This window comes from Setaria italica, chromosome VIII (assembly GCF_000263155.2).
Source record: "Setaria italica strain Yugu1 chromosome VIII, Setaria_italica_v2.0, whole genome shotgun sequence".
Taxonomy (NCBI): domain Eukaryota; kingdom Viridiplantae; phylum Streptophyta; class Magnoliopsida; order Poales; family Poaceae; genus Setaria; species Setaria italica.
Window position 1 is genome coordinate 31,382,886 of NC_028457.1, and position 19,634 is coordinate 31,402,519.

Here is a 19,634-nt window from a genome sequence, read left to right on the forward strand (position 1 = left end):
CCGCCGAGCCGCCGTCGACGCTGGCAGCCCCGACGCTCCCGCGGCAGCAGCGCGCGTTGAATTGGAGCCGAGCTGAGCCGAGCCGACTGCCGAGAGCGGGCGGCGGGCGAAATAGCGCTAGGAGCCGAGCTGCTACACCTTTGGCTTGTGGGCACACGTTCGCGTCACGATCCGTCGGATGGCCGCGGCGTCCACGCGTCGCTTTGCGGGAGCATGTATGCACACGATCTGGTTTGCATAGCGGATGCATCGAATTTTCTTCCCCGCATTTACCTGGCCGTCTGCCCGTCTTTAATCCCGTGGGGCTCCCCTCCCGTTCTGCTTTAATTACGGTAATGCGCACGATGACCTCTTGAGTCGCCAGTAATGCGCACGATGACCTCTTGAGTCGCCCCTAAAAAATCGGGGCACGTTTATAAATCTTTTTTGCAGTAGTGCAAGTTGAAAGTGAGAGTGAAGAACTCTTTACTCCGTACAATGAAGTATGTGAAAGTTTTGATGCCATGGGGCTCCATGAGAACCTTCTGGAAGGCAGCTCCGATTTTGGTATGCAATCCCATATACCTACCAATGATTCAAGTTTTTCTCTTTTACGAAAGCAATTTTTTTTGACGAAATTTACAAAGACAATTACTTGATTTGCAGGTTTCAAGAAGCCATCTGATGATATTGTTAATTACCTCTAGATCCGAGTCCAGTCAACGTGAAAATTGTCTATGTTCACCTGCATGCTATCCAGAGACAGTCTCCTCTTGCCTAGCAGTTCCTTGTCTAAGTATCAATTAATCTATAGACTACATTTATTTATTGCTGGGTCCATCCATAGTCCACTCCATCTATCCACGCCATTTATTTTTGTCAGCTCATCATCCTTGGTTGAACAAATCAAAAAAATTAGGTGTATCAGTATAACAAAATTAGATCTGGATCGAGTCATGATAGTAGTTGGGTACGTTCCTTTATGTGCAGCTGCTGCGCGGAGCCAGGCATGCATCTACTTGGTTGGATTAGGAGTAAACACCTAGCAGATAGCTCCAGGTCTTCTTCCAGGTTAGTGGCCGGTTTTAGAAGCACTAGGGCTTTGTCGATTACTTTTGGATTGATTGCTCTTTCTTCTGCTTCTGTGAATTCTATCTTAACACTAGATCTGCAGACTCTTATTTTTATTGTAAGATACATATAAGCAGTTTATTTTTCGATTGGGCTTCAAATCTTTTACCGAACAACAAAAATATAAGCTCCCGGGCATTGAGTATAGGTTGAGGGAAATTCATTAAGAGAAAATTAGTTCTATAGCACCCAAAGATCTTTGTTACTTTCGAAAAATATCATTGAAAGATCATCGTCACGTAAAATACCACCGAAAGTGAAAATCCGTTCCAGAAAATATCATTATGTTGCTTTTGCAGTTAAGATGATGTTTTCCTCTCTAATGTGCAAAAGGAATTGTCATTTTCACCCTTATCTTCTTCATGGCATCAACAGCTCAAGCCTACTCATCTCAGCTGCTTCCATCCATCAGAGCAATAAAAAATTACCAAGCAGCAGCAGCGCTGCGGTTCACCTCCGATCCTTTCTTCTTCTCCATGAGCCGAGTTGCAGATCCACTGGTAGCTGCTTGCTATATCTCCATCGATTCTCGCAGCACCACAAAATCCAGCAGCCGTAGCTCCAATTAACACTCACCAGAGCAGATCCATAGCAACCAGCTTCTCCTTTCCCCAATCGAAACACAGGAGAGCCGCCATCTCTCTTTTCCTCCCCTTCCTCGCGAACAGCAGCAGATAAGCAAGCATGGCAAACAGCAGATGAGGGGTTCGTGCAGCTGCGTAGTGGGGCGCCACGCCAGGCCACCGGCCGTCACCTCCTGCAGCACCGACATCCTGCAGCCGCGTCAGGCCAGGGGAAATGGGGATGGCATTGCTTGCTGCTGTAGTGAGAGAGAAAAGGACAAGGAAGAAGATGAGGATAAAATCGACAATCCACATTGCCCAATGGGGAGGAAGATATCTTTTTCGTGCAAAAAGTAATGGGATGGTATTTTTCGGAACGGGTCACCTCTTTCGGTGGTATTTTATATATCGGCAATCTTTCAGTCTTTAGGTTCTATAGAACTAATTATCCCTTTTGGAGAATCCTCTATGCATGGTTTAGTAGGGCATCATATATATTTCCAAAAAGCACCTGAGCGAGATTGTAAGAAAATATACAAATACTTTTATGAATAAACTTTTAATAAACGTTATAACTAACATGTCTGAGAGCCCTTCGCTGCTGCTAATGTTCACTTTAAACCCTTCAATGTTAATACCATGTTGATTACGGTGTGATAGAATCTTCCTCCAGTCAGAAACATGTGACATTTTATAGTTTGATTAGTAAAACTTCCTTTCTTGATTCTTTGCTAAATATGTACAAACTAATTCAGATTGCTCACATACAAATAATTGCTACCAGATGCACTAGGGGTTGATTAAACTGGAGACTCTATTGAGACCCATGTATTCTTACCGGACATATATGGGTTTACCCTTTCAGCAATTCACCTTATTGGATAATTTTTTGTTACTTACAGAAATGGGTGATCAAGAAAGTGATATTGAAGACCTGGAGCGTGCTTTTAATGATGCAAGCGCACAGGCAGCCAGGATATCATATGGAGCTCTAAGACTCATTACCCAAAATTTTGCTCTAGTTATTGGTTCTGGTGGCTTTGGATCGGTTTACTTGGTATGCTTAGTTACTGATTGTCTGCCAAGTGGTAAAGTTTTGTACTAATAGCATGAGTTCTGCACAATGTTCATGTCATTGCTAACAGTGCGTTTTAACAGGGCAAACTTCAAAATGGTGGTATCATTGCTGTGAAGAAGCTTTCCTCACAGACCGAAGATTTTTCTAATAAGCAATTTTTGGCCGAAGTTGATGTTCTAAGAAGGTTAAATCACAAAAATATTGTAAGATTTCTAGGGTATTGTGCAGATGCACATGGGGAAGTGATGGATGTGGAAGGAAAATTAAGAATTGTTGAGGAACCACAGAGGCTACTCTGCTTTGAGCATGTCCCTAATGGAAACCTCGGCCACTATATTAAAGGTATAAAGTTTGCTACATTATTGACCCGTCTAAAAACGACGTACATCATCAGCTATCCTTTCACCTGATAAAAGTATGATGTGGCTAGTATAAAGTTGCCACGTCATGCAATTTGAACTACCATAAAATAACTCAAGCATAGTTTTCAGAATGAATGAGCATATAGTTCTGAGAAACATTTCTGTGAGTAATGATGAATGCATTAATCATTGAGTTCTATTATGTTCACATTTACAGAAAAGTCTTATGGGTTTGAATGGAGTATGCGTTATCAAATAATTAAGGGAATATGTCAGGGTTTGCAATACCTTCATCAAGAACGCATTTACCATTTGGATCTGAAACCAGAGAATGTGTTGCTTGGTGCTCAAATGGAGCCAAAAATTACAGATTTTGGTTTGTCCAGGTGCTTTGTTGGGCAGAAATCCACAATAATCACTAGTAACATACAGGGAACAATGTAAGCTGTGAGACCTCAATATTTATCTATTGAACTCATATCTGTGAAACAAGCTTTATTATTGCATAATTTTCCCAACCATGTTATTACTTGCAGGGGATATATGGCACCAGAATTGATAGACAACCAACAAATATCATTCAAGGCAGATATATTTAGTTTCGGTGTTACACTTGCAAAATTACTCTTGCAGAGCAACGAGCCATTAACCCAAAATGTAAGGAGAAACCTAACCTTTCTAGTATCTGTGCGATTTAAAATTTTACCATTGCCAACTGTCGTTTAAATTGGATATTATATCCCGTCCCAAGCTAATTGACTGCCACATGCATATTTACATACCAAATGAGGTAAATTTGACTTCTTTTTCCGGATAAATTTTGAATCCAAGCATGACTATTTTTGGGGGCGGGGAGTATGTAGTCTGGTCAAAGCCTTGCCGGAAAGCCGCAGCAGTGCAGGGGCTCTACGTTGTGTGAAGTCGTATGATATGGGGTGCAAGTGCAAACATTGTTACAGAAATTTGTGTAGTACACAAACCAGAAACGAGGGCTTTATTTCCACATGAAGTTATTTGTGGCCTGCAATAGGACGCATTATGCTCTTGAAGGCTAATCAATAGTCTCTTCTGTGGCTTAATCTAGAAAGCTGCTGCATGATTTTCTGAAGATAATATATTTCTCAAGTATACGATGTGGCTGAACACATTATAATGTGACACTTTGTAGACCAGAAGTGGCTCTGCTCTTACATCATTTACTAAAATATTCCGACAAAACATACTGAACAAGCAAAATTTATTCTTGATGGTCCTATATGTTTGTACTTTGCAGTGGCACCAATCATTAGATGAAGACTGCCCACAAATGAAAATGTGCGTTGAAATAGCACTGCGTTGTATGAAATGGGACCCAAACAGCAGACCTACAATCGATGAGATACTTCATCAGCTTAACAAGACAGAAATAATGTTTCAAAAGGTTAGAGAAGTATATGAGCCGAGCAAGGACCCACAATCTTCATTGTTCAAGGTATGATCATTCAAGCCAAATAAGGAATTATTTTTCTTTTCTATTTATGAGAACAGCTCCAATACTCCTTTGTTACGGCTGCTCGTTTCATCGGGGGCATAACGAGATCAACTGAGGCTAGAAAACGTGTCATCGATACTAAACAAACGATCTATCAGTCTCTCATCTATGCAAGTCGATGGCCCTGTCTCCATCTGACAGCTACGACCACGTCTTGTTGTTGATGCCACTTAAAAACACCAAGTGTAAAATTAGTTGTAAATTTTTTCTTCAAGTATTCCATCCAAAGTTTATCAATATGTGGATTGACAACGAACTAGTTAAGGTTCCCTATCAAATATATCTGTCTAACCTTTTCATGAAGCATGAATTGCATATAAAGGTAAACTTAATTATGATGGAGAGGTTATGAAAAGGGTAAATAGATCACATCCATATGTAAAGAGGTGGCATATCCAAAAGTAGCATGAGCCTAACGTTTTCTAGTTGTAGTTCTAGCCAAAGTAATAATCAATCCATCTAGCACATTATATTGATAAAGTGTGATATCTCAAAAGGTGGCTTGCAAGCTACCTACTCTCCATGATCATGGTGCGAGGTATGCATTAATGCCTAAGATTACTCAAAACTTTACCCCAAACAACTACTAAGCGCTCTTACTCGAAGCCCCACCTCCTAATAGCTGTTGCAATGATTTCCACGATACTCGATATCGATCATACTCAACATTATGCAATTGTTTGGGCTTTCCTCCCGCATGCTATTAACATACAAGGGTAATCAACCACCGACTTCTTGCATGTTACTATGATGTATCCGCGAAACATAGACTAATCACTGCTATGACATCTATTCATACTGAAAGCATATGGTAGGTACACATATGAATAAGCATGAACAATAGTAGATCAAAGTGAAGACAATAATAGACTGATATCGGCATCGAGTGTAAACATGCCTTGATGAATCCAAGGCTTGGCTCCAAAACTCCTTCATGGCTTCGCCATGCAGGGATGACCATGGCGGCTAGGGTCTATCTTAAGCAATCTCCTAGGCAACATCGAGGACTTGCAACGGTTCTCAGCTCCCTATTATGTGTGCCCTTCTATTTCATTGAGTTCTGGTGAATGGATGCGCATGCCGATGGAGAATGGGGGTATTATATTTTTACCCGAGGAGGCCGTAGTGCAAAGGGGAAGGCAACATGCAAAGTAAAGTCCTACACCAATCGGCTGGCGGGGGGGGGGGGGGGGGGGGTGCGGGCGATTGGCCTAGCCCTTTCCTTTGGCCATTCGCGCTCTACTCTGTCCTCAAGTCTTATCTAATCTTTATAAGCCCCATCTTGACTTGCATGTGGGTCTACCTCATTGATTTCTTCGAAATTCGAATGAACCTTAATCACCTTACAAATCTTTACTTAATTCATCATTATCCTGAGATCAATTTGCCAAATCTTCGAGTACTTATCCCAAAAATCTTCTGAAATGAATATACGTTGAACCCAAACACCATTGGGCACGAAAAGTGCCTAGGTTAATCGAGCTAGGGTACTTGGGCTGATCGGCACAGGGGGTTCTTGGACCCTCTGGTGCTTTTGTTTTTCGGGTGGGCTCCTTGCATCATACAAAATATAGCCCAAAACAAACTCATGCAAAAACCGCCTATTTATGTCGTATTTCCTGCCTTGTACAATACAATTCAAAATATAACATATATGTGAATATGGAGGTATTTTAGGTGCCAAGTGGTGGGTTATATAAAAATTAGTCCAATAATTTTACTAAAATAATAATAAAATGGTGTCATTAACGAGCGTCAACACTTGCCAATGCTACAAGGGGTGGCCGTTGATTCAACAAGAATGAACAGGCCAGTCAATTATATATTTTCATTATAGGGTTTGACATTACCACTCAAGAATCTTTTACACCTCAATTGCATTGCGCCAATTGCATTGCCATGACTTCCTAAGAGCAAATCCAACATCAGCCAATTCCTGTATTTTTTAAGGACTTCAAAATTTTCTCCAATTCTTAAAACAATAGATCAACCTAGGAGGAGCTAAGCTATTTTTCATTAAGAAGAAGAAATAGGTACCCAAATTCGAGATAGAGGGGACTCAAACCTGGGTGGTTAGAGTACACGACTACTCCTCCCACCCTAACTAGTTGAACTAGGCTCACTTCCTAAATTTTTCTCCAATTCTAACAATAGCCCTTAATTCTAACCCTCTATTTCCTCATAACGCGTGGGACCCATTCATTAGTTACTCAATTTTGGAATGGGTGGGTGGGTGGGATCCACAGATAAAGGCTCCCTAGAGACCACCTTGGAATGTTAGGTGGAGGGAGGGATTTTGAGGTCTTTCCAAAATGGGAAGCCTTGTAGAGGACCTGCTGGAATGCATTTTTTTACTTTCTAAATTTGGGATAGGGGACTGTTTAGAGGGCTAGTTGGAATTGCTCTTGTGACTTCATTCCCCTATAGGAAGAAACAAAGGTCTAACAAGTAACCGGATAAGAGAAGTAGCAGGCCCTCGATAAGTCGATATGATGATATCGACATATGAGCACTAAAATAGTATTGAGTTGAAAGCACCAACCAGTTCAACCCAAAAAAATTAAGGGTGTGTTTGGTTCCAAGGACCATGAGGGATGGGATGGATCGATCCTATTTTTTTAGGGTGTCTGGTTCTAAAATAAGTGGGACAGGTTCATCCATAAGGGGGAATATTCCTTTAGGATGCAGAACGCCTCGTCCGGCAAAATCGGGTGGACGGACCTGTCTCACTTGGACAACATCGCGCTCCGTCTCATGTGCTACCACACAGGCATGCAAGAGCAGGTGTAAGTGCCGAGGTGGTTAGGTCCAATGGTGCGAGCTCTGGTTGGGAGAGCAAATCGGAGGCACCATGGATGAGCAAGCCAAGCTTGGATCTCGGCAGCGGCACAACGAGTTGGTGGCGGCGATGACCTTGAAAGGCAGAGGAGGCCATGGGCCTGTGGGAGTGGGCGAGCTCCACGGCCGCTGGCTAGCTCCCCGTGGCCAGCACGGGAGCTGGAGCTTTGCGGCCGGCGCACGTGGCCTGCAGATCTGTGCCAGGTGCAGGCCAGCTCCACCGTGGCAGGCGCGGGCTTGCTCCACCATGGCTGGCACCCACGAGCTCCGCTGTGGCTGGCGTGGGCCAGCTCTGCCGCATGCGACCTGCAGCTCAGACTCCATGGCAGGCGCGGGCTAGCATCGCGGCGTTCGGCGCGCGTGAGATTGAGCTCAGCGGCCAGCGGCTTTAGTGAGCTGGAGATGGAAGGGGAGGTAGAGGAGAAGGTGGGGCGCCATGGGGAAGAAGATAAGGCTCTCTGAAATAAACAAAAATAAGCATAGAAGATGACAAGTGGGGTCCGATGATTGCTGTGTCTAATGGTGTTAAAACAGCCATCCATCCCATCTTCACCATCCCTTGTACCAAACAAAGAGATGGGACGAACCCATTTTTCTCAACCAAACATAAAATGGGATGATCCCAACCCACAAAATAGGGATAGGACATCCCATCCCATATTGTCCCTGAACCAAACACACCCTAAGTTGATAGGGAAAAGGTAAACAATTCACTTATATCTCAACACTCCCCCTTGAGTCGACTGTAATTATTTTATTGAGTTAAATACAAAGGTGGCCCTTGAACTTATCCCGTTGTGTCATTTAAGTCCACAAACTCTCAAAATAAAAATTTGGCATCCTAAATTTGCTAAGTGGTTCACTGGAGGTCCACACCTCTTCGCTAGGTTGTTTGGATCTAACATGGCATGTGTTGGTATATTTAACGATCATGAATAAATCTGCAAGTGCATGGATATACTGTTGTAGCATTTCACCCAAGAGTATTTCTAAGGGTATCGTATTTCCTAAAGGAAGGCAGGTAGGTCAAAAGAGTTTACTATGCATATGAGTATATCATAAGATGAGTAGATGCACTACACAAGACAGGTGTAAGATAATAAGATGGGTAGTGTGATGTGACACACACAAAAGAATCATCTCAAGATAACTAAGCTAGGGAGAAAGGTCTAAGAGTTAGCTCTAGGTTCATATGTACTTCCTATATACTGCATAGATCATACAAGCATAACATACATACACATTGTATAGGACTTAGTTCTATGCACCCAGGTACTACGGGGAGATAGTATCCCTACCGGTCTGTCGGTGCAGCTACTGCTCATTTACGAACTCCTACAGCGTACCCGAATGTGAGAGATTACGAAGGATGGATAAGGCTTTTACTACCTGCCACCTACCCCTAAGAATCCGTGGGGCAAACTCATATCCAACGAAGCTAAGCAATCCAAGCACCATGCTTGTATTGTTAACAACACTCCAGCCATCCTGAGCTAATGCTACCAGGGCTGAAGCCACCATAGACATGGCCATTGGACCGATGCCGTGGCATAGATCGAATAGCCTATACATGGTATACATGCACATAAAGTATATACTGTAGCATGGTCTAGGGGTATACATGAGAGCACATAAGCCTATACTATGATAGCAAGGGTATATGACTAGCATATGAGCATATAAGCCTAGCATATCAACACAACAAGGGTATAAGAGTAACTCATGCATATAAGAACCAAGCATAACACTATATGAAGAAGATAAATAACTTAAATAGCATAAAGTCAATCTAGGAATAAAAGATACAAGAGCCATACCCTGAACTCACAAGAAGACTTGGAACCTTGAGTAGAGCTAGTCTAGCCTAACTCCACTAACTTGGAAACTATGAGGAAGAGAGTGATTCAACTTGTGGTGTGTGTTGGAATGGAGGGAGAGCTACTCTATTTATAGGAGCTTGGAGGCAGTTCTGTCAGGGAATCTTCAAAAAATATCCCATAACCGACGTAGGGGCCCATCAACTATCACCAAGCGTCACCTGGAGATGAGGGGAGGCAAGGGCGGTTTGGCCGAACCCCTAGTTCGGCCGATCCCTTGTGGGCCCCACTCGCAACCGCCTTCGCCTGGGTGACTTCCTGGTGGGTCCTAATGGCTGTAAGAAATGCCAATACTCCTTTATTCTTGAGAATATTGACGGTCATATTTGGTACTTAAAGACCGTCAACAGTGTGTCAACTAGGCGTCATGCTAGCAATAATATGCAAGGAACCCCCTAATTTCCATCATCTCATGCACTCCACCCCCATCTCTCTCCTTTTCATCTTCTCCCCTCCCCGGTGGATCGGCGCGGTGACCACAAAGCCATCACAGCCCACGCCATCCACGTGCTCGCCATCGCAGCGTGGCTGCACTCTTGCCTTTACACCGCCACCAAGGTCGGGCGAGCCCGCGGAGGCACCTCTCGCGACGAGGGCTGGTTCCCATGCTACAATGTCATGGCCTGTGCCCTGTGGGCTCTGGCGGTGTTCCAGGTCTTGCTCACGGTCTACTTGTGCTACCTCTACCTAGGCGCTGGTAGCGCCGGGTGGTCGCGCGACGTGGCAGCCAGCCTGGGCGACGCTACGGTGTGCACCGTGGAGTGGCTGCTGCTGGCCGCGTACCTCTAGTTCAGGCTCGGGTGGTGGCATGGGGATCGGTTCCTAGCGCCGCTCAGGCTCTGGTGGGCTCTCTTACTACTGCTCTTTGTGCTCGCTGCCACCGCCCACGTGGCTACGAGCGTCGATAGGTTCCCTGTGCCCGTGCACTCATGGGCCCTCGACGCCGTCTTAGTGGTCACGGCTGCAATTCTTCTCCTAGGCTCTTAGGCGGGTGGGAGGGAGGCAACTCTTCTGCCGAGGAGCCTCTACTGAATGACATGTGTGAGACGGCCGACAAGAATAGCCACAGTGCCGCCGAGGCATCCAAGTTCACCGGCGTGGGCTTCCTCAGTGTGCTCACCTTCTCCTGGCCACGGCGGGGGAGAGCGGTATGGGAATAAGCATCGGCGGTGACGGTGCTGGTGAGGAGGCTCGGCGGCCATTGTCGGTGGAGGTTCGATTGAGACAGGGATGCTGGTCTAGCACATGGCTGGTGGAGGTTCGACTACACGAGGAGAGAGAGGGTAGGGGTGGCGCCCTAGCCTAGCCGCTCGTGCCCGAGAGCAAAATTGGGAGATGGAAAAGGGGGAGCTCGATGTGGCTGCCATTTGGAAACCCCCAGTTGGAGTTGGAGGGGCTAATCTAGGGCCCTATCACATGGGTCCATCTCCACTATGAGCTTCGCGCCACCCCATCCATGCCGGACTGCTCTGGTTTGCTACGTTGTCGTGCCATGCTGTGTTGTCCCATCCAACTATCATAGGAGCCTTATGTCGCCCCGCCCATCCAAGCTTGGAGCACTGGTCAACCCGCCATCACCCTACCGCAGGACTCCGATGAACTTCCTCGCCTCTTGTCATGAAGTGGTCTCCACCACCGGCACACAGTGAGAGAAGGGAGCAATAAAATAAGAGGGGTCAATTTAGGAGAGGAGAGAGAGGGCGAGGGGGATACTGTAAAAGTGGCTGCCACGCAAGCATGCCACATCAGCAAAGATATCCTGACAAAGTGATACGGACCTCCGGTGAATCACTTAATAAGTTCAAGGTGCCATATTTCGATTTTGCGAGTTCGTGGACCTAAGTGGCACATCAGTACAAGTTCAAGGGCCCCTGGTGTATTTGACTCATATTTTATTTAATCACGTCTGCAATAGTCAGCAATAGCTAGTAGATACCCAATACTCTCTTCAAAATTTCTCTATTATGATGTTACATAAAGGATTTATGCTTGCGCCTAGATAAGCTTGCAATAGCCTGACTGCTTTATGCTTCGTGCTAATTTTGAGAAAAAAAGAGAGTACCGAAGCAATGAGTAAAATGCATCGGAGGTCAATTAACTTGTAAGGAGGTGTCACTTAGTGCATTTCTAGGTCCATAAACTTGTTAAGTCGTTCACCGCAGATCCATAGTCCTCCACATAGGCATCTAGCGCTGCCATGGCACGGTGGCTAGGGATGTTCTCTCTCACCCCTCCCATCTTCCTCTGTCTCCCTCTCTCTCCTTCTAGCATTTCATTGAACATGTCGACGGCGATGGCGGCATGGAACTCTTCATTCGCTTCACATCCTACCTCTCCGTTGCATCCGTTACCGGCGCTCCGTCCTCCCTCCAATGCCATCATCTACTATGCCGGCACAATGAGGGCTCGCTTGCCAGCATCATCCTCCTCCTCCTCCTGGATCGCTAGAGCCACCTCACCACACTAGCGCCGCACAACCAACTACCCCGGCTAGCGCACGCTGGCACCACTTCTTGCCACCGTGTGCGTCGGCGGAGAGCGCCCTGCACTCACCAGCCCCACTGACCAGACGAAAGTAGAGCAATTGGCCGCCGTAGGAGCTGAATGTCTTTGAGCGCTGATGGTGATGGATGCGGCGAAGGGGTATGAGGTGAAGCGGATGAAGAGCTCTGTGCCACTGCTGCTGACATGTTCGGTGAAATGCCAGAGGGGGAGAGAGGAAGGTGCGATGGATGAGAGAGAAGATGCCCAGTCAGCCTGTCATGTCAGCGTTAGATGACCATGCGGAGAGATATGGACTTGCGGTGAACGAATTAACATGAACCCAAAAATGTACTTTCAGAGTTTGTGGACCTAAGTGACACCTCATTACAAGTTGATGGACCTCTGGTGCATTTACTCCGGAGCAATTTTCTCTATTACAATGTTACATGAAGGATTTATGGCGGAGTGCTTGCGCCTAGATATCCCTCAATAAATCCTTTATGTACTAGAGGCTAACACTACCGCCTGCAATGGTCAGCAATAGCCCACTAGATACCCAATACTCTCTTCAAAAATTCAAAGCATGGGACCTTTCTTCTCCAAGCTCCAAGCACGGGCGTTTGGTTGTGGGCTTGTGGCTCGTGCAGCAGCAGTATAGGTGTCTAGTGCGAACTCTCTCTGTTTGTCCTTCTCGTTATTATGACAATCCAAACTCATCGAAATGAACTAGTCCATATTACAAAGCAAGAAAAATGAAATAGGATTGCTGGCTTGACATGGGTAGGCGGATAAAAAAATTAGTAAGATCTATTCCCTCCGTTCCAAATTGTAGATTGTTTTAACTTTTCTAGATACATAATTTTTACTATACATCTAGGCATATTGATGAACCCGGGTCAATGCCCGCAAGACCACCAAAACCAGGTTTACGCGTTAGCATCTATCATGGCATCTATCTCGACCGGGTCGGCAAGCGTCCCCGACCCGGGAGGGATGCGACTTGGGGCTCCGCAACCCCGACCGAAGGGACAGGCCCAGCCCGAGGGCAAGACCCGCTCTCGACCTCCTCAAGACGGTCAGGTGATTGTGGTACCCATCGTGACTCTCTGAGTGTAGACCCCGTAGGCACCCCGACCCCGCAGAGGTGGTCGGGGAAGGGGGTCCCACAATCGGTAGGTCGAATACCCGGGGCGCGATGCCCATGACTCTCAGTCGCCGCCCGTACCACACGACATGACGCCCATGATCAAGCCATGCCCAACCATGTGTGTCATGGGGCCTCCCATGAGCCATGCCTGGAACTGTGAAGGACGTGCGCTCCATTGCGCTAGCTAGCCTCGTTGTAATCACCACTGACCTGACGTCAGCACAACTGCAATAGGAGGCCCCCCACGACGTTGCATGGGGTCCTAGCGGGAGGAGATCGCATGACATGACCGCTGCAGGGTCCGCTCCAACCGGGGGGAGGGGGGCGAGGCCCCTTCCTTTCTTCTTTCTTCTTCTCCCTTGTAACCGGGCCTCGAAACATATATAAGGGGAGCGCTCTCTCTCTCTCTCTCTCTCTGGACACTTGTACTCACACACCACACTCATCTTCTCTAGATTTCTTCTTATTATAAGACGTGATTTGATCCGCATATGTTTGGTAAAAGAACAATCTTCTCCTTTAATCATAAATGGAAAGTGTTCAATTAGAACATGATAACGTGACTCAATTGGTCTTAGTTAGTCTTCGGGATGGAGTTGAAGAAGGGCGGAGACTCTCAAATGAGGAAAAGGATCCCTTCGAAATAATTGAACAAGGAGCCGTATGAGGTGAAAATCTCATGCTTGCAAGTACCTCCGTTGTAAGCACTGAGCTCTCAGGCTCGAGGAACACGATTATGTGACCTGATTGGACGTAGGGCGATCGCTTGAACTAGTATAATCCCTCTGTGTTCAAGTGGTAGCCATCGAGAGTCAGGATCACTAGTCGACGGTAGTAAGCACTGACACATATAATTTAAAATGATCTACAATTTAAAAAGGTGGAAGTATAACCAAAAACCACCACAAAGCTCATAAGTCATGTTTTTCGTGCAAAATAAGTGCACATGTGGTTTTCTAGGCTTTGAACCAACTAACTAGAGTAGGAAGAATCCCGGCTGCACAGCTGGAGAAGGGTGAGATTCATGCTGGCTCGACATAGATAGTCGGACAAAAAGTTAGCAAAAGCAAATAGCAAAAAATAAAAACACCCAAAGACCACCCCGAGCTATATTTCATTTGTTGATGTAACATGAAGTTTTGTTTCTTTTGATTTTTTTTCTAAATTTTTTGTCAACTATTTGGACATTTCAACAATTTGAAATATTTGAGCTAGAAGGAAACATATAATTTTCATAAAAAGTTTGTCTCCAACTATGAATAATTTATAAATTTTTGGTACAAGCTGAATTTTGCCAGCTGGTAACAAGAGCTGGCATGGATACTTTTCACATGTGCCGGTGCCTAACAAGAACCGATATGGATAGTTATCGAGTATGAGGTATGTGTATGGGTGGGTGACACTTCGGTAGCTCCTAATACCAGCCGTCACAGATGACTTTTTTCGTGCTGGCTCTACATATAAAGGAAAAGATCACAGCTGATACAGATGAATATTTAGATAGTAGTATAACTAAAATGCGATAGTTATACTGCTATTGAGAAGGAACATAACATTTTTTATGAGATTTTCTACTTGTCAGGGGGCTGAGATTAATTTTCGATTCTGTAAGTTACTTTTTGCCCTGAAAATCTTGTCCCTGCAACTGGAAATTTGATTTCTTCTTGGGGTCACAGGTCGATGATTGGAAAAACTACACTGGATTTTTTTTTTGACACACGGTTCTGCGACCAGTAAAAACACACACCATATTTTCCGCTCTTGTTCTGTGATAGGAAATACAATACTAGGATTTTGCTGCTGCAGAGACAAGGTCTTTTGGACAGAAAAGAAATGACCGAGAAAAACATAAATCTCAGTTGATCGGGAGCGAGAGAAACTCTACTTTTACTTGGGTTTCTTTTCTTGTAATTCAAGATAATTATCATTAAAAATGTATAAAGTAATTATCTTTTATGTTTTGAATAATATTACAGATTCTGCAAAGATTCCATAAATTGTCAGCACAAACTCCTCGCAAACAGTCCAGGTACACCATACAAGTACATTTTTTTAACAATTGATTTAGCTCGGTGGGTTTTTTTATTTGATTCTATACAATAAAATAGTAACCATATATAATGTTTTCTAATTAATTTTTTTATATTTGATCTCTACTATCTGGTAATTGTTATATTATTTTATTTTACCAAAGTGGCTCCAAAGTTTCTTTAATACTTCATCAACAGTGCATGTACTTCACAATTGACAAAACAATTAACAAACTACATTTCCCGAATTTTTTTTGATAATTTTACCAGTCAGCACAACAAACAAATATCATTCTTAACATTTTCTACAAAAGTGTAATTTTGCTAAAAGGATGTGTAGTTTTTTTATTCAGTATAACCAGTGTATATTTGCAACGACAAATCTTAGAAGTGTAGTTTTGTGGTAGTGATTGTCGGTGAAAAATTTAGTTTCCAAAGGTGATCCTTGAAAATATAGTCTTATGGTCATTCTTTTAAACTATTTTCTGCATTTTTATGTGGAAAAGGTTTTGCAAAATCATAAAGTAAAATATATTCATGGTATAATTGCACTAGGAAAGTACACAAACTTCACCTAAATATATGACATCATTGACTTTTTTCATTTGTTTGACAATTTATCTTTTCTACAAGTAATTATAAAAAATATATAAATCTACAAGTTAAATGAAAATTGTTGTTGATGATAGAAGTAGTGCTACTCAGCACCAAGGTATCCATGTATGGATGAGATGGAGTAACTTTTTCAGGCAGTAGAACAGCTACGTTGGAAAAGGGGTACGCCGGGTGATCCGTTGCCTATCCAAAAGTGACCATTGAATCCTTTTTAAAAAGTGACCATCGAATCATGTGCTACTGGCCTGTTCGCTTCAGCTTATAAGCCGGCTGAAAAGCCGAAACGGCTGATTTGTTGTGAGAGGAAAACACTGTTTGGTGGCTGATAAGCCGGCTGAATAAGCTGAAGCGAACAGGCCGAGACTGTTTTTTTCAAACAGTTGAAGTAACGACTCCTTGAAGCGGAAATTTATAACACATCTACTCACCCATTTGGACTTACTAGAGTACGATGAAATCCATTTGAGCGCAAGATACCTCAAAAACACATCCATGCTACCAAAGTTCTAGAAAGATCATCCAAGACAATTAGAACAAATCTAGAGATTGATGAGTGTTAGAGTATCCTAGATAGATAGAGCAAGGTATTTTATGCCTTGTGCTACGTTCTTAGAGTGAACCAACCTTATAAACTTAGTGTGCCAGCACCTTAGGACGATGGCTCGTTAGTAAGTCTTCAACCCGTGTCAGGTGATTGGAAAGGATGGAGTGGTCAGCCTTGCCATTGTGGTAAGCATCACATCCAGCTTGGCAGGAGCCTTGTGGCGAGTTCATTCTTTTAGCCGAGGTAGATTTGGTGATCAGGAGCTCTAAAGTGGAATAGGGTTGCATTTGCCTACTGATGATAAGGGATAAATCTTCATGCCTGCGCATGCAGTTGAGGGCTTGGAGCAAAGCTAAGCAGGAGAGATATGAAGGGATGGTGGGAGGACAAGGAGTCCTGCTTGAAGGGCTATCAGTCCTTCAAGCAATGCGGAGGCCTGTGTTTCCCGTCCTTTCAGACCATAGGTTAAAGTTTTAGGTTGGAAACTCCATTGTGTGCTATAGACCAGACACCAAAGCAAAATAGTACTACCTCTCATGTTGCTGATGACGAGCATAATAATCAAGTTTAAATTTCAGCAAATCAGTCAATTTAACAAAATCAGTCAATTTAACAAGCTATATGCAGGGATTCCGGGCTTCTGTCGGACGGAGAGACACCGAGCCGTAGCAGCAGCATCGCGGACGGAGTGAGCCGTGGCAGCATCGCCACCTTAACTCCATACAGGCCGGCGTTGCCACTGGACATCTTCTCGTGCCCGATCCCCCCATCCTCATCCGATGGCGAAAACAACGAGATAAGCCTCACTGATGGCGTCTCATACAACCACAACTGCCGATCCATCCCGGCGGTGGCGCTCAACGCACTCATTGCCAAGAAACCGGAGCTGGCCTCGGAGTGCGGCGCCACTGCAGATGACGTGGATAACGGCCGCGCCACCGGCCTGGTGTTCGTCTCGGAGAGGGACGGCGGGCTGGAGACACTTCATGTGGCCCTGCGCTGCAACGGCAAGGTGAAGGTGCTGAGCCTGGCCGACATCTACGGCGCCGACAACTTTGGTGGCGTGCGCATGGAGGACACTGGCGGTTTCGGCACCAGCTTCGTGGGTCACTACGCCGACCTCTCCATCATCTACGTCTCAACAAAGACGAGGGTTGGTGTTCGCCGAACCCCTTGGACGGCGGTGTACCGGACCAACCTCAGGACCGGCGAGACCAAGCGACTCACTCCAGACGGTAGGAAACTGAATGGAATTATTAATATTCATGTTTGGATCATTGAATAATTGCTTTGGGCTAACTAACATGGTGATCACGATCCGGTGTACTGCATGCAGGGCAGTCTGATCTGAGCCCCGCTGTCTCACCGTCGGGGACGAGGGTGGCGGTGGCCAGCTTCCAGTCCGGGTGGACCGGCGAGATCGAGCACCTCAAGACCGACATCGTCCTGATGAACGTGGACAGGTACGCGAGCGGTGGGAGCCTGGACCGCAAGCCCATCGTAAACGACGGCGGCTGGCCTTCCTGGGGCAGCGACAACATCATCTTCTTCCATCGAGGGATCGAAGAGTTGGAGGACCCTGCCAGCGGCAGGAGCAGGACGGCAACAAGCTGGGGCGTGTTCCGGTATGACCTCAGCACTATGCAGATCGACCGGGTCACGCCGACGGGCATGGACGCGATGACTCCGGCGGCAATCAGTGAGACCAAGGTGGCCGTTGCAACCATACGATCGAGGACCAACGACTACTTCATGACTAACTGGCGAGGGGAGGAACAATACCGCCACATCGAGATCTTTGATGTCAGCTCGCCCGACCAACCGCCAGTGAAGATCACCCAGAACATATTCACCGATGCGGACTACTACAGCCCCTTCGTGCTTAACGACGGCAGCCGCATAGGCTACCACCGTGTCGGAAGGGACACAATGATCCAGAAGGTAGCTTCAATTCCTCTATACAGCATATTAATATAACTTGAGCTCACACACTCATCCGAAAAAAAGTATATGATGATATACATACTGTATGCTACAATAATATTTTGATTGCACCCAGGATAATGGAAACAGCAACGTGCCGAGGATTTTCGACAATATGCAGTCTCCCCACGTCGACGTGAAGTTGTTCAGGGTTTCGAGCCTTGTTCCCTCATTCTCTGCCGACGGCTCGAAGTTCGCGTTCGTAAGAAACGACATGAAGAACATTTGGATCGCCGACAAGCAACGCCTGTGCTTGCTGCAGGTCTGATGTGATGCCATTCTCTTGAACAACCTCTTGCTAGCGAATCAAATAATGCAGGAGTTCCTCATTATATAGTATTTGGTTCATGACATTTGCAGGTGTGCAGCTCACCAACATGCATATTCTCTTTAGTGTGGAACCAGAACCCAGATATGGACACACTCTATGCCTGCGTCGTCGCCGGCGCCAACCGCTCCATGCATATCAAAGCCTTGTCCAATGTGTCAAGCTCCGATTCATACGTTGTCTTTATTCAACTCACAAAAGGTGACTTCTTCAATGCCTACCCATCCACTAACCCTGAAGGGACCAAGGTCGTCTTCCAGTCGACGAGGGATCATGGCGACTACGAGTACAAGAACCTGTACATCATGGAGGACGCCCAGATTGGGGAGTTCGGGGAGGGGTCTGTGACGCGGCTCACGAATGGACCGTGGATCGACACCCAGTGCCAGTGGTCACCCAGGGGGAACTGGATCGTCTTCTCTTCCACACGCGACAAGCCGGCCGCCGCACCCGAGAACTACAACGAACTTGACCCTGGCCACTTTGCCATCTACCTGGTGAACGCCGCCGATCCCACGGTGGTCGTGAGGGTGGTCACGAGTGGGGACCCCGGACCCGGTGCGAGCAGCATCGCCGGGCACGTCAACCACCCGGTGTTCAGCCCGGACGGCAGGAGCATCGCGTTCACTTCCGACATCGCCGCGGTCTCCGCCGAGCCCATCTCCATGCCCATGGCCTCGGTCATGGCCTCGGTCAGGCCCTACGGCGATATCTTCTCCGTCGACATCGACCCCGACGACATCTGCAGGAACAAGGACATCGACAGGGTACACCGCGTCACGCACAGCCGATACGAGTACTCCACGAACGCCTGGACCAAGTTGACACCGACAATCCCGCGCATTCCATTGGACCATATGATGTCCACTATGTAGTGTCTTCAAACCTCAGTTATGTAGTTATTTTTTTAAATGAAGCACAATAAAATGTCTCCTATCTGACAAGCAGTGTGTTTTTTTGCCCTAAGGAGCTGCATGAGTTTTCCAACTAGTTACAAGAACCTGCTGAACATTTGTAGCCTTGAAACTGGATAAACTTAATGCCCGCCACGAGCCCAAGGTTGACAGAGATATCATAATGCATCATCACAGGTAAGAACTTCAAAACTTTACCTTCCAGAAATTAAAAATGCACATAGCTGTTC

The 19,634-nt window shown here is 45.8% G+C and overlaps 1 protein-coding gene across 1 annotated transcript; it reads left to right on the forward strand.

The window, feature by feature from the left end:
- The first annotated feature begins 914 nt into the window (after positions 1-914).
- Positions 915-19,564, forward strand: LOC101756594. Its single transcript, XM_004980617.3, has 11 exons — positions 915-1,050; positions 2,576-2,730; positions 2,832-3,093; positions 3,331-3,553; positions 3,650-3,770; positions 4,387-4,584; positions 14,967-15,019; positions 16,807-17,414; positions 17,516-18,120; positions 18,239-18,424; positions 18,523-19,564. The coding sequence occupies exons 2-11, from the start codon at positions 2,578-2,580 to the stop codon at positions 19,363-19,365; spliced, it is 3,252 nt and encodes a 1,083-aa protein (XP_004980674.1). The 5' UTR covers positions 915-1,050; positions 2,576-2,577; the 3' UTR covers positions 19,366-19,564.
- The last annotated feature ends 70 nt before the right edge of the window (positions 19,565-19,634 follow it).